This window comes from Puma concolor, chromosome F2 (assembly GCF_028749965.1).
Source record: "Puma concolor isolate L17-30 chromosome F2, mPumCon1.1.hap2, whole genome shotgun sequence".
NCBI lineage: Eukaryota > Metazoa > Chordata > Mammalia > Carnivora > Felidae > Puma > Puma concolor.
This window is the reverse complement of record NC_141684.1, coordinates 72,254,758-72,269,175: the sequence shown is the minus strand read 5'-3', so window position 1 is coordinate 72,269,175 and position 14,418 is coordinate 72,254,758. Positions and strand designations below refer to the sequence as shown.

The 14,418-nt window shown below is 43.7% G+C and overlaps 1 protein-coding gene and 1 long non-coding RNA gene across 3 annotated transcripts in view; one reads left to right on the top strand and one right to left on the bottom strand.

The window, feature by feature from the left end:
* The window catches only part of LOC147572105 (uncharacterized), a 110,635-nt gene extending 106,264 nt beyond the window's left edge, over positions 1–4,371 (bottom strand). For both annotated transcript variants that reach the window (XR_015246725.1, XR_015246726.1), the window contains exons 1-2: positions 4,281–4,371; positions 3,234–3,303 (exon numbers count right to left, since the gene is read on the bottom strand). This is a non-coding gene — a long non-coding RNA (uncharacterized LOC147572105). The remainder of the gene's footprint in view (positions 1–3,233; positions 3,304–4,280) is intronic.
* Positions 4,372–4,501: 130 nt separating this feature from the next.
* The window catches only part of RAB2A (RAB2A, member RAS oncogene family), an 87,753-nt gene continuing 77,836 nt past the window's right edge, over positions 4,502–14,418 (top strand). The window contains exon 1 of the mRNA XM_086695205.1: positions 4,502–4,817. Within this exon, the coding sequence (XP_086551331.1) occupies positions 4,772–4,817 (46 nt within the window). The 5' untranslated portion in view covers positions 4,502–4,771. The remainder of the gene's footprint in view (positions 4,818–14,418) is intronic.

Below are 14,418 nucleotides of genomic sequence, written 5' to 3'. Positions count from 1 at the left end.
AAAGAAAATATTTCACAGCAGTTCTTAATTATTTCTGGGTCATGGACCTGTGCAAGAATCTCTCTCATGAAATTACACATATGCAAATACATACAACATTTTGCATACAATTTGTTGAGGATCACAGAGCCTCTGAGTGCAATCAAGGACTAGCTAAGGGGCCATGGAAACTAAAGAACCTGTGGATTACAGTATTTCTAACCACCCCTCTTCCATCCAAACCACTTCACAGCTCCCCCTCCTTCCACAGTCTGAGAGCAATCAAAACCAGAGAAAATTTAAACACAAGAAAAGTGTGGTTGAGAATGGTAAATGCGAAATTCCGATTTAGCACTGTATTTTAAAATGTCATGTTGGGGTGCCCAGATGGCTCAGTAGGTTAAGCGTCCGACTTCGGCTCAGGTTATGATCTCAGAGTTCATGAGTTCAAGCCCCACCTCAGGCCGTGTGCTGACAGCTCAGGGCCTGGAGCCTGCTTCAGATTCTGTGACTCCCTCTCTCTCTCTCTTCCCCTCCCCCTGCTCATGCTCTCTCTCTCTGTCTCTCAAAAAATAAACGTTAAAAAAAAAACGTCATGGAGAACTTCAATGAGGAGACCTTAGAAAATGTGGTTTAACAATCTTTAAATTTCAGTTTTGATCTTCAGACCATATATGATGCACGACTGAGAGATGACGTTATCAGAATTTCGTTATCAGCGAAATAGCTGATAATCAAACTGAATGGAAAATCCCAGGAAGTATACCACTACTTAGGGAGAAAGAGGTTTATATACATCATTCTGCCTGAGGAATTTTCTTGAAAAATGTTTTCGGATTTTGGAGGCTAAATAAAATGTTTCAAATGCAGTTTCTATTATTTTTACTTATACTCTGTATTGTTTCAAAGAGGATTTAAGATAGCATACAGGCATATGAGAAAATACAACAAAACATGATGAATCACATGTGGGAAAAAAAATAAAGGTAGAGACATAAAATAGAGCATGGAATGGAAGTGACTTCTAAAATATGAAGTTATACATTTATTGACTAGGCCTTTAGTCCCTCATGGTAATTTTAAATACTTATGCAATACTAAGAGTTATGTGTTAAGTATATATTTTTCATAATTTACAAAATACATTCACATAGAACATCTTATTTGATCCCAAATTGACTTTGTGAGGCAACTATTATCTACGTATTCCAGATAAGGAAAATGAGGCCCAAAGAAAGACTTGAAAATCGAGTCTTTGCTCTTTGCATTAGATTATACTGCTAGGTAGCAAGTGATCATTACTTCTGTGCATCTTAGCAGTGGAGTAATGCACATCGGTCCTGTGCAAGAACAACACGCATTGATTCATGTGGCCCTGACGTTGTCATGAGAGAAGGATTACTGATGCTTTATAGGTAGCTTCAGACCTGGAGGTTGGATAGACATAATATTGGACTTTAGACTTTGGAATAGCCCTTTAACACTTAACTCCTTCACTTTTTATGTATGCATGTTATTTATTTATAATTTTTTCAAATGTTTATTTATCTTTAAAAAAATTTTTTTTTAACGTTTTATTTATTTTTGAGACAGAGAGAGACAGAGCATGAACAGGGGAGGGTCAGAGAGAGGGAGACACAGAATCTGAAGGAGACTCCAGGTTCTGAGCTGTCAGCACAGAGCCCGATGCGGGGCTCGAACTCACGGACCGCGAGATCATGACCTGAGCCGAAGTCGGCCGCTTAACCGACTGAGCCACCCAGGCGCCCCTCAAATGTTTATTTATCTTTGAGAGTGACAGAGACAGAGCACAAGTGGGGAAGGGAGCTCTAAGAGGCCAAATGATTTTTCACAAGTTATGGCAGCGTCACAGGCCAGGCTTCCTAAGTTTTTGTTTTGTTTTACACTGCACCGCCTCTATAGCTCTACCTTCACTTCTCTGATTTCTTTACACACTCAACTCTGATCTTTCTCCTGTTTCCCCTGTGTCCATCTGGTAAAGCACCATACGCATACTCACATGGCTACAAGACCCTGCGTGACCTGGCCCCAGTGACTTCTCCAGCAACTCCCCTCCTCTAACAGTATGGGAATGCTTCGGACTCTTAAGGATGCTCAGCTTTTGTGTCACCCTGACAGAGCTTTCCTGTTGAGGCTGTTTCTAAAGGCCACGCCTCCGAGAGTAGAAAGCAACTGAGTCTCTCCCGGAAGGAGGAGACATTCTAGATGTCCACCACCCATGAAAGACCTGGGTGAAGGCACTCAGATGGGAAGGACAAAACGGCCTCTGGAACCTGGACGCCTCGGGCAGGGACCTCCCCTTTCCTAAAGTAAAAATGAGTGAACGAGTTTATGCAATGCCGGGTAACTTTTCACGTCAAAATTTTTTTCTAATGTCTATTCATTTCTGAGAGAGTGTGAACAGGGTAGGGGCAGAGAGAGAAGGGGACAGAGGATCTGAAGTGGGCTCTGCATTGACATCAGAGCACGATGTGGGATTCACACTCATGAACGTGAGATCAATCCTGACTCGAGCCAAAGTTGGATGCTCAACCTGCTGAGCCACCCAGGTGTCCATCGTGTCAAATTCTTGGGTACTGTCCCTGAAACTTTAGTTAAATCCCCTCCAGGGGCGCCTGGGTGGCTCAGTCGGTTAGGCGTCCGACTTCGGCTCAGGTCACGATCTCGCGGTCCATGAGCTCGAGCCCCGCGTCGGGCTCTGTGCCAACTGCTCAGAGCCTGGAGCCTGTTTCGGATTCTGTGACTCCCTCTCTCTCTGACCCTCCCCCGTTCATGCTCTGTCTCTCTCTGTCTCAAAAATAAATAAATGTTAAAAAATCAAAAAAAAAAAATCCCCTCCAAATACTCCAAAAACAACCTGTGAGTTCATACTTGATGAGGCCATTCAAACCATGTATTTGTAAGCAACCAGCCATAGCCGGCTCAGCATGAAGGGGTCAGTAGAATTAACATAATGAGAGATCCCCAAAGGGAGAACCGGGACCACTAAATCCCAGGGACCTTCCCCCCCCCCCCCCCCGCGATGATTGTCCTTCCACTGCCAACATAAGAGGATATGGGTTAGTGAACGAGCTTCTGGGCACAACTTTAAATTCTTTCAACAGAGCCATGAACTTTGCACATTGTGCTCCTTTGTGCCTTCAGTTCCCATTCCCAAACTTTCGTCCTTTTGGCAAGCTCTTACTCATTATTCATGTTCCCGGTTCAAACATCATGTTCTCTAGGCAACCTACCCTGACACTTCCTCTTCTTCCAAAACTGTGCTCCTTTAGAACAAACAGGGTCTGCCTTCAGTTACGGTGCCTAGCAATACAGAAACAGAACATGAACTCAATAAAGGTTAGTGGAATGAGCAAAAAAGCTACTTTGCTTTTTCCTTTAAATATATTTTTTCGGGGTGGCAGGGTGGCTCAGACAATTAAGTGTCCCACTCTTGATTTCAGCTCAGGTCATGATCTCAAGCCCAGCATCTGGCTCTGCGCTGACAAGTGTGGAATCCGCTGGGGATTCTCTCTCTGTCCCTCTCCCATTCGTGCACGCTCTCTCTCAAAATACACTTCTTAAAAAACCTATTTTTTCAATAGGTAATTCAGAACACCGCAAAAAAGTTCAAACTGCACATGAAAAATTCAGAGAAAAGTAACTCTTTCCTCCATTCCCATCCGTCCTCCCCTTGGAACCAGTTGTGTTTCCTCTCAGTGTGACTACCCACATACGGGTATTTCAGTGTTTTCTTGCCTTTTTATTTTTTTTAACACAATGGTAGAAATATACGCGTTATCTATAAAACAATAAAATACAACTTATAAATATACGGACATATTTAGCATATAATTGTTACACTGAATATCTTCTATATAAATACTACACAGAATATAAACATGCATGTATACACCGATTTCTGTGCCGTGTTTTTGCTTGTCAGGCTTTGTTCTAAGAGCCGTAATATTCCACCATAGGGGCATACCATAATTTTCTTCACATTCTCTAATTTACAAAAAATTCCACTTTCACCGTCAGGCCCCCGACCCCCAGACGCAAATACCGTCGCCCTTCCACCCACCCCGGCGGCTCCCGCGTTCTCAAAACACCTTTCCACAGGCCCAAAGCCCGGCCCGGCACGGAACGCGACCTCCGCCTTCCCACAACGTGCCCCGCGCCCCCACCGCAGGGCGGAAGGACGCGGCGCCCATGCGCGTCGCGGCGACGGAACCGAACCTTCCACTTCCCTCCCCTCCCCCTGGGTCTCCCGGCCGCCGGGGTCGCCCGCTCAAACGTGCCTGAACGACCGGCGCCCGGCCTTCCCCGGCTCGGGGCGGACCGGGAAGACGGGCGCGGCCGGCTCGGCGCTGGGCGGGGCTCCGGCGGGGCTCCGGCGGGGCGGGGCGGGGCGGGGCGGGGCGGGGCGGGGCTCTGGCTGGGCGGGGCTCCGGCCGGCGGGGCGCGGCCGGCGTGCGGGGCTCCTCCTCTTTCCTCCGGCGGCCCCGGCGGCCGCAGCACTTCCGGGTCGACGCGGAGGCGGGGCGGAGGCGCCGCGGCGGCTGTTATTGTTCGAGGGAGCTCGGTCGGGTGCTGTTTCAATCGGCTCTGCGAGTGTCAGTTTGTCCGGCTTCCTTTCGGCCCCTCACTCCCGGCGGCTGACGGTGACGGCTGCGGCGGGCGGGGCCTGGCGTTTCGAGGCCGAGCGGCGCCGGGGTGAGGGGCGCGGAGGAGGAGGAGGAGCAGTAGCAGGAGGAGGAGCCGTGTGCCCTGGCACCGAGCGGCCGCGGCCATGGCGTACGCCTATCTCTTCAAGTACATCATCATCGGCGACACAGGTGAGGGCCTGGGGCGCGGCCGGGCGGGTGTCGGCGGCCTCCGGGCCCGGGCTCAGGGGTAAACGGCGTCTGGCAGCGGCGCGGGCGCCAACGCCGCCCGGCGCCTCCCTCCCGGCCGCGCCGCTCCATTTCCGCAGTGCTGGAGCTGGTGACGTGGGCACTGCGAGCGGCCGCGGCCTGGCCAGGCCCGGGCCGCGGCCCCCGCCCCGGGCTGCCCTGCAGTCGGGGGCCTCGGCAGCCGTTTGCGACTCAAGATCTGGGAACGGGCCCAGCCGAGGGCCGCCAGGGCCTGACTTAGATGATTGCACTCTTTCGCCGCCCCTCACCTTGGGCCTCTTCGCCGCCCTCGGGAGAGAAAAAGGGAGGCAGAGGAGGTGATGGGAGGAGGGTCTTGGGTTTCCTGATCGGTCCCACCTTCTTCAGCCTACACGCATCTGTCAGGGGCTGGGCAAACTGCTCGTGCTGTGGGACAGCCAGCTGAGAAAGAGAGAACAGAACATTTTTTTTAAATTTTTTTTTTTTTAACACTCTCAAATCCCAAGTCAGAGTAAGTCACGTTCCATTACCTGGGCGGCTGGGGAATCCCTTTCGAGGTCATTAAAGCGTGAAAGTTCTGTCGACTTTTGCCACGTGTAAACTGGGGTTATCTGATAGTGATGAAAGGCCGTTCAGTGCTCTGGGTGTGTGCTCGCGTGCGTGTGCCTGTGTGTGTCAGGGACACTGATTTCTTGGGTATATCAGGGGCAGGGTCACGACTGCCAATTTTCAGATGACCTGATGTACATTTGAAGCAGAAAGAAATTCAGCTATTTTCACTTGAAATAACCTCTGAGTATATTTCACAGACAAATAAACTCGTAAAATATTTTTTAATACTTGTGATTTTGGCATTACTTTGAATCTAATAATAAAACCAAGGCTTGTTCAGGTGTTATAACTATTTATATACCAGAGTCTGATTTCAGTGAGGACTCTTGCACAACTTTGGGCCCTTTGCACAACTTTGGAAATGTAAGCAGCAGTTTGTGGTTGCACTAGTGATGTAGCAAATTCACTTAGATAAGAAGCATGTTGATTGTGGCCCAGAAGAAAAACTTGCTGCTGTAAATACTCCTTTTTAGCAAGATCTTTTGATATGTGTCTTTATGGAGTCTGGATGGTTTTCTGTGTAAAGTCCTGGGTAGAGCAGTGTTTTGCAAATGCTCAGTAGCAAGTTTACATACTTTTAAAAAGCTGTCGCGTATTTTGAAGGAGAAGTAATTGGGTCCAACACCTATTGGAAAATTTTTATTTAGGCTGTAAACCCAAGTTGGAGAGGAAGTAACTATATGAATGCGAGAAGTAGAAAGAAGAGTGATTATGGACATTTAGCAAATTAGCCTTTGCAGGTTGCCTTCCTTCAGCTTATTTATTGAGCATCTACTGTGCGTGGGGTGTTGTGCTGGGAGTCGTGGAGCTGCGCAGATTAGCAAGCTGGTGCTCTGTGCTCTTGGAATTGCCCTCATTTAAAAACAACCCCAGGCGGTTTAAAGGGAAGACATTCCTTTCTTGACTTTTGCTATCGTCCTCACCGACTTCAGGCCCTGAATACTTGACTCTGGACTATGCAGCAGTACTTTCTCCCCATTCCAGTCTCTGTAGTTTACTGTCAGTTTCATATTCCTGAAACCTGGCTGTTAGGGGAGACTGTTGTCTGCTCACATTCTTTAGTTGACTTTCCAGGAACTCCATATTTTAGCCTCCCTTTACTTTGCTAGCCTTCTTTCCCACTATTCTTACCTTCTGCCAGTGAGGCCCAGTGGATGATTTCTGTGCTCTTTCCTGGTTCCTACTGCTCCCTCTGCTTGGAGTGCCTTCTGTGTGGAAATTCCATCAGTCCTTCAAAGTCTAACCCAGGTCTCCCATAATGCTTTCACATATATTAAGCTCTTTTGACGTCTCAGGTTTTTTCTGGTATCCTGGCTGGCAATGACTTCTACTCCTTATCTGGATGTGTCACACTTCATATTTTTCTGATATTAATGCCAGACTGTTTCATAGATGCTTCTGTAGTCATCTGTATTTGATTATGTACTTCTAGAGGGCAGAGAAGATGCTTAGTATGCTTTGCATTTCAGGAAGAGCCTAGTGGAAGGAAGGCCCTGTACATTTCGTTAAATTCGGGAAAGAATAGCCAGACAGGCCGCTAGGTTCATGTTAATACACATTAGTAACTTGACTGCAGGGTGGTTTTTTTTGCCCGATTTTGCCCCCTTTTTAATTGATTTTGGCCAAAATCCCTTACTATGTTTCCTTAATTCAAAATACGTGCATAGTTATAAAATACATTTAATGTGGCCCTTCCCAGAAAAAAGATGATGTTAAATCAGTCGTGTGATATCTATCCTGATTTTTATGTAAGTTGTAGTCTGAAAAATACATATCTTAGAATGAAGGAAATCGCTACTTTTCCTGTTTTTCACTTTCCCTAGTTTGTGATAAATGGTCATTTTTAGCCTTTCCTTCTCTCGGTAATGAGATAAAATGAGGACAAATGTGAAAGTACCATGCACATTTTGTCTTTCAGAAGTCCCTTTTCATAGAAGAGATTTTTTTTAAAACTTTTTACGTGATGATGATACTGTTGAAATTGTTTTCTTACTCTGTGGCCAAATGCAGTTAAAATAGAGCTTTAAAATTTTTCATTGGCAGTGTCTTGTTCCTGAAAAGTCATTTAGGAAAATGTGTCATTTAAATCTAGGTATACGGTGGAAATTGGGTTTTAACAAGCCTGACCTGATAGCATAATCAGATAATTACCAAATGTGGAAAAAGAAAAAAAATTATAATAAAGCTTTAATTGTTGCTCCTAAAATGCTGGCAGCTGCCTACCTTTTTAACCTCATCACTAACCCACCCCTTCCATGCCACTCAACTAGACACACAAAGCACAAACCCAGTTGTGTTCTATCTGAAATACCTCCCCGTACCCCCAAAAAGATGAAAAGAAAGGTTAGGTCGCAGCTTTTCCACCTGACCCATTCTTACTCAGCCGTTCTTCTAAGATTGTTAACAAACCCCATTGCTCCCTATTGCATCATACTCTTCCCCTGCACTCTTCCTTCATCGTTTGTCCCCCCCCGCTCCCTACTCCCATGTGCTGTTTTTGTTTTTCCTTAAAATCTTTTTAAGGACAGGTGCTATGTAAGAAAGTAAATAAGAGCAGCCTGGTTGCACATTATCAGTGTCATCTGAATGTATTTTTTAAATTGAGATATAATTGACCTACAACATTGTATTAGTTTTAGGTGTAGAACATAATGATTTTGCTTATGTATATATTGCACAGTGATCACCACAGTAGGTATTATGAGAGAGAGTGAGTGTGCATGAGCCGTAGAGGGACAGAGGTAAAGAGAGAGAGAATCTTAAGCAGGCTCCACACCCAGCGTGGAGCCCGACGCGGGGCTCAATCCCACAACCGTGAGGTCACGACCTGAGCCGAAGTCAAGAGTTGGATGCTTAACTGACACCCGGCACCCTCACAGTTTAATAGCTTTAAGGAACAGTAATAAATTATACACCCATGCTAAAGAAATACAGATCGTCATCACCCACTGTTTCTATTCCCAGGCTTTCATTAGCTTCCTTGCCTTTCTTCAGAGTTGTGTAGCTTGTGGATCTCTGTATTGTTTAGTTTTACCTGTTTTTAGCTGTGTTTTATTGAAGGAGAAAGCTGAAACATGTCTGAAACATACCTTTCAACATCATCTAGAAATTAGTGTATTCTGGTCTACTTAAATTGTTGTTTTATACATGTTATTTGTAGTCTTTCAAGATTTTTGACGAGCCCTTTCCTTTTCTCTCCTAATTGGTTTGTTTGCTGCTTGCTTCCCCTAACTTTTATATTGCTACTGAGACTTTTTATTGAACCATAAAGGCCATAGTCCTCGTGTCCTCGCCTGGTGAACCTGTCACCGCCTCATCTCAAATAATGCCCCTCTCTTCTTCCTCAGTGCTCTTGTCCCCTTCGTTCTGATTCTGTTCCTGCCCCTGGCTCCAACATGAAATTAATTTTCTCCTTTATCTGCCCCACGGCTCCCTCTCCCTCGTTTTATCTCGCCGGTTCGCCACCTCTTGCAGTAGCCAGTAATTTTGCTGGTTTTTTGAGCAGATCCTTACTTTGCCAGCTCAGCTGTTTTTCTCACTCTGGCCCAGCTGTGCTTGCTCCGTTTCGTTATTCTCTGCTCATCCTGGTCCATGAGGCTGTGTCCTTTGCTACGAAAGATGCAGCCACAGACTGACCTCTCTTGTCCCCCTTTCTAACTTTCTTCATGAAACTTTCCCATTTGATTTCATCAGCTTTGTTTATTTGCAAGTTTTACAATACATGCCAGCTACTCTTCACTTGGAAATAAAAGACACCTGACAGAAAGATGCTGGATTCCCTCTGCTATCATCCACATGTGGTCACTCCCATTTTAATTCCTGCAGTATTTCTCAACTCAAACAACTTGGGTCTTATCCTTGGACATGCTGTTTTAGAAGATCTGCAGTGAGTCCCAGACATACATACATACATACATACATTTATTTGTTTGAGAGAGAGAGAGAGCACAAGCCGGGGGGGGGGGGGGGGGGGCAGAGGCAGAGATCAGCGTAGAGCCCAACGTGTGGCTCCATTCCACAACCCTGGATCCCACGACCTGACGTGAAATCAAGAGTTGGATGGACATGCAACCGACTGAGCCACCCAGGTGCCCCTGGGTATCTATATGTTTTTTTATTTATTTATTTTCATTTTATTTTTTATTTTTTTTTAATTTACATCCAAATTAGTTAGCATATAGTGCAACAATGATTTCAGGAATTAGATTCCTTAGTGCCCCTTACCCATTTATCCCATCCTCCCTCCCACAACCCCTCCCTTAAACCTCTGTTTGGTCTCCATATTTATGAGTCTCTTCTGTTTTGTCCCCCTCCCTGTTTTTATATTATTTTTGTTTCCCTTTCCTTATGTTCATCTGTTTTGTCTCTTAAAGTCCTTGTATGAGTGAAGTCATATTTGTCTTTCTCTAATTTCACTTAGCATAATACCCTCCAGTTCCATCCATGTAGTTGCAAATGGCAAGATTTCATTTTTGATTGCCGAGTAATACTCCATTGTGTGTGTGTGTGTGTGTGTGTGTGTGTGTGTGTGTGTACATACATACATATATATGTATGTATGTATACACACCACATCTTCTTTATCCATTCATCCATCGATGGACATCTGGGCTGTTTCCTTACTTTGGCTATTGTTGATAGTGCTGCTATAAACATGGGGGTGCATGTGTCCCTTCGAAACAGCACACTTGTATCCCTTGGATACATGCGTAGTAGTGCAATTGCTAGGTCGTAGGGTAGTTCTAGTTTTAGTTTTTTGAGGAACCTCCATACTGTTTTCCAGAGTGGCTGCACCAGCTTGCATTCCCAGACATCTATACATCTATATTTTTTAAAAGGGCTGTTTTTTAGTGCTCATACTGTGACATTCCTCTGCAAGTCTGTCATGAGCCTTTTGTGTCTGTTTTTCTAGAATTTATTCTCTTTTTTGATTATCAGATTTTTTGCTTTCTGGAATTTTAAGTTAATCCCTAAGGTATATCCAGGCTGAATTTATATGGAATTCTTCATCGCATTAGTTTTTGGCACTATGTAGTAGATTCTCATGAGCAATTCTTCACACTTTTTATAGTTTGTATACAATATCAAAAGCTTTTCATTTTCTATTCTGTCAGGAGATACAGGAGGTTACCATTTTGTAAATGAAAAAAACTGAGCTGCATCGTTTGGGGCAAGTTATTTATGTATTTCTTCCCATGCGTCCACCTCTTAGAAGTTTTTAGTCTTCGTAATTGCGGTGTAGCTCTTTAAGTTCCTCCCAGTTTGCTCTCCCAAGCGTTCCTGTTTTCAGGTATAGCTGACAGTTACTGTGTTTCCAGTCAAATCTGAGGAAGTAAGGAAGAAGATGAATATTGATGGATGCATGCTGCAGGCACAAGACAGTGCCTGGCACAGAACGTCATGAATGTGTGCTAGGTAGCCTCTACTGGGTTGGCTACATGCCTTGGACAATTTATTTTGGTTTCAAAAAGGATTTAAGGGCATTTGTATTAAAATTTGGGGTGGTTTTATTAACTCAAATGGAAGAGAGAAGGGACATTAGTTTTGTGTTGCTACCATAACAAACCACCACACATTAAAGCAGCTCAGAGAACACAAATTTACCTTCCACTTCTAAAGTTCTGCAGAAGTTCACGTGCGTGTCAGCATAGGTCGGAAGTCTGACGTGTTTCTCGCCAGGCTGACATCAAGGTTTCAGCAGGGCTGGGTTCCCTTCTTGAGGGTCTTGCTCCCTCAGGTTGTTGGTGGAGTATCCTTTCTTGCAGCTGTGGGCCTGAGATCTCCATACTCTTGCTGGCTGTCTGAGGGCCGCTCCCGGCTTCTAGAGCCCACCACCTACCCACATTCCTGGGCCCCTCACCCCGTCCCTCCATCTTCAAGCCCAGCAACAGCAGGCCTCCTCCTTCCAGGGTTGCGTCCTTCTGACTCTTCCTGGGTCATCCCATCTCTCTGCTGTGACCGAAGCCCGTGAAGGTTCTCTGCCTGTAAAATCTTGTGTGGTTAGATTGGATCCGTCAGGATAATCCAGGATAATCTCATCTCAAAGTCTGTAATTTTAATCACATCTGCAAAGTGCCCTTTGCCACTAGAGTAACATATTCACTCTCCGTTTCTAGGGATTAGGGTGTACATTTCTTTATGTGTGGGGAGTGGCCTTATTCTGCCTACCATAGAGGGCTAAGGAGAAAATTAAATTGAAGTCAAAAGCAGCATTAATACTTGACTTTGTATACACCTTTTGAAGTGGGCACGCATTAAGCAGTGCAAAGAGAGAACCCTTCTCATTTATGTTAATGATAGTATGCATTACTTTTTATAAAAGTAGATATACATATGTTGGTTTATTTCTGATAGTGGGTCTTGAAAGGCATTGTTCCTCTGATTCCTCTTTAAAAGACCACAGTGTGATGGGAAGAATGTAAATATACAATCAGTATATTTACACATATGAGACTTTTTCTAACATAACTCATTGCATCTGAGCAGTAATATCCATGATGAAGGCTCCATTTTACAGGTGAGGAAAGGGAGACTAATTGTCCTATCACACAGCTAGTAACTGACTAAGCTGGAATTTGGAATTTGAACCCAGGTCTTTCTGACTCCATAGTCTGTGCTCTTTCATATCATATGTATTTCTTGATTCCCACAAATGACCTCTATCAGACTTCTTTTGTTGGCTTACCAACTTCTGGGTTTATTGAGTTGCTGTGGGAGCTCATAGTCCCTCGGTCCCCTTTACTAAACCAGATGCCATCTCCACTCATACAAAACAGGGAGAAAAGGTAAAACAACCATAAAATCCTATATGAAACAAGAATAAAATCCCATCTGTGCTCCTTACCAGCTGTATGAGCTTGGGCTACATCCTTAATCTACCTTGGTGTCCTCATCTAGAAAATGGAATGAATAAATAATATATATAATACTGACTTGAATAAGAAATAGTTACTATCTCATTTTTTTATTCTGCTCTCTGTTACCATAATTTCCCCATGTGCATTGAAAAAGTATCACAAACTTGGCCAGTGCTGTGTAGCGTTTGAGTAATGCTGGCATAGCAAAAATAATTGTTTGTCATCCATGTACCCTAATATGTTGGTCTTTTTCTCCCCCAAATCCCTGCTTAGCTTGCTAGTTTGTGGCCAGCTGATAACTTCGAGGAGTCTACTATCCTTGACTTGAATTGTTTCTTTCCTAACCTATGTTGGTGTTTTCTTGTGCTTAGTATGTTTGTTTGCATGTGTACAGACATTTTCTTATGGAAAGTTCCTTTATCAGCATTGTTTTAACAAGATCCAAAATTGTTTATCAAGATCTATTTTATTCCAGACACCTGTGTTTTTAGCAGCTTTGCTTAATCTAGTCTACATGACCATTCAAGTCCAGTAATGACTTAGAAAGACTCTATAGAGTTTTGTTCTGGAAGGACCTGATTATAAGGAACAGAGACCTTCTCCAACTAGCTCCAGAAAAGAAGTTTTGATAATAATTTAAAGAGTGCCCATAGGAATCTAAGAAAAACTGTAAACAAGTCTTAGAGAACAGATCACTCAGAAATGTTTTCCTCTTATGGCTTCTCTTTCAATCCTTGAGATAATTAGGGATGTGTGTTTTTTGGTTTTTGGCTTTTTAAAAATATATATATATATTTATTTAAGTTTATTTATTTTGAGATGGAGAGTGAGTGAACATGAGCAGGGGAGGGGCAGAGAGAGAATCCCAAGCAGGCTCCAGGCTCAGTGTGGAGCTCAGCACAGTGCTTGATCCCAGGACTGTGAGATCATGACCTGAGCCAAAATCAAGAGTCAGACACTTAACCAATTGAGCCACCCAGCCACCCTCCCCCTTTTTACTCAAATTTATTTTATTTGAGAGACACAGTGCGAGCAGGAAAGAGAGAGAGAATCCCAAGCAGGCTTCGTCCATGCTGTCAGCGCAGAGCCCAACTGGATCTGATCTTATGATTTGTAAGACCGTGACCTGAGCTGAAATCAAGAGTCAGACGCTTAGCCGACTGAGCCACCCAGTCACCCCGCCAATCTTTTTATTATCAATTTCTGACTTTATTTCATATAGGTAACAGCGTGTAGACTATGTGCGTTGATTTTTCAGTTTTCGAGGCCAATTTTGTAGCCAGGTACTTGGTCAGTGTATATACATATTCCGTGTGTGCTTGAAAAGTGTATTGTGTATGTTGTAGGTTCAGGGTTCCATACGTGTTCATTAGATCAGACTTGCTATTTGTATATTCTTAATAGTTTCTTGAGTCTTGAGGTAGATGTTAACATCTAGTATGAGAATGGATTTTTTTTTTTTTAATGTTCTGTTAGATTGATTCCCTATCCCCCCCCCCCCCCCCCCCGGAAATTTCACTGCTAATTTGTAAGGTGTATATGGCTCAGGTCTTTACATCTCACTGAAGAGTTAGTTATTCTTGGTCATTAAGTTACCCTCTACTTTTTTACATGCTGTGGGGTGTTTGTTTTGTTTACATACTGTTTATTTGGTAGTGTAATTTTCAGTACACAAGTGTTTGATATTTTGAATATTATTTTTTCATTCATATTTGTCTAGTATGTACTTTTTCATCATTTTTCCTTTTTTCTTTGGAATCGGGGTTATTTTGTTGTTATTTTATTTTGTTTAGGAAATAAATATTACAGATACAGTTGAAGCCCCTTGTATATCCTTCACCTCCCTTTGTACTTAGATATAACCACTCTCTTGAATTTAGTGTTTATTATTTCTAAGAAGGTTTCCAAATGATTATTACATATGTGTATATGCATTTGTAAACAGTGCACAATAGTTTATGTATTTTTTCAACCTTATGTTAATGGAATTTTAGTGTACTTGCTCTCAAATGTTTTTGTTCAGCATTATTTTGAGACTTGTCTGTATTAATGTATTTTGCTCTGTTTTGTTAGTATTAATTGTTAGATTAGTTTAA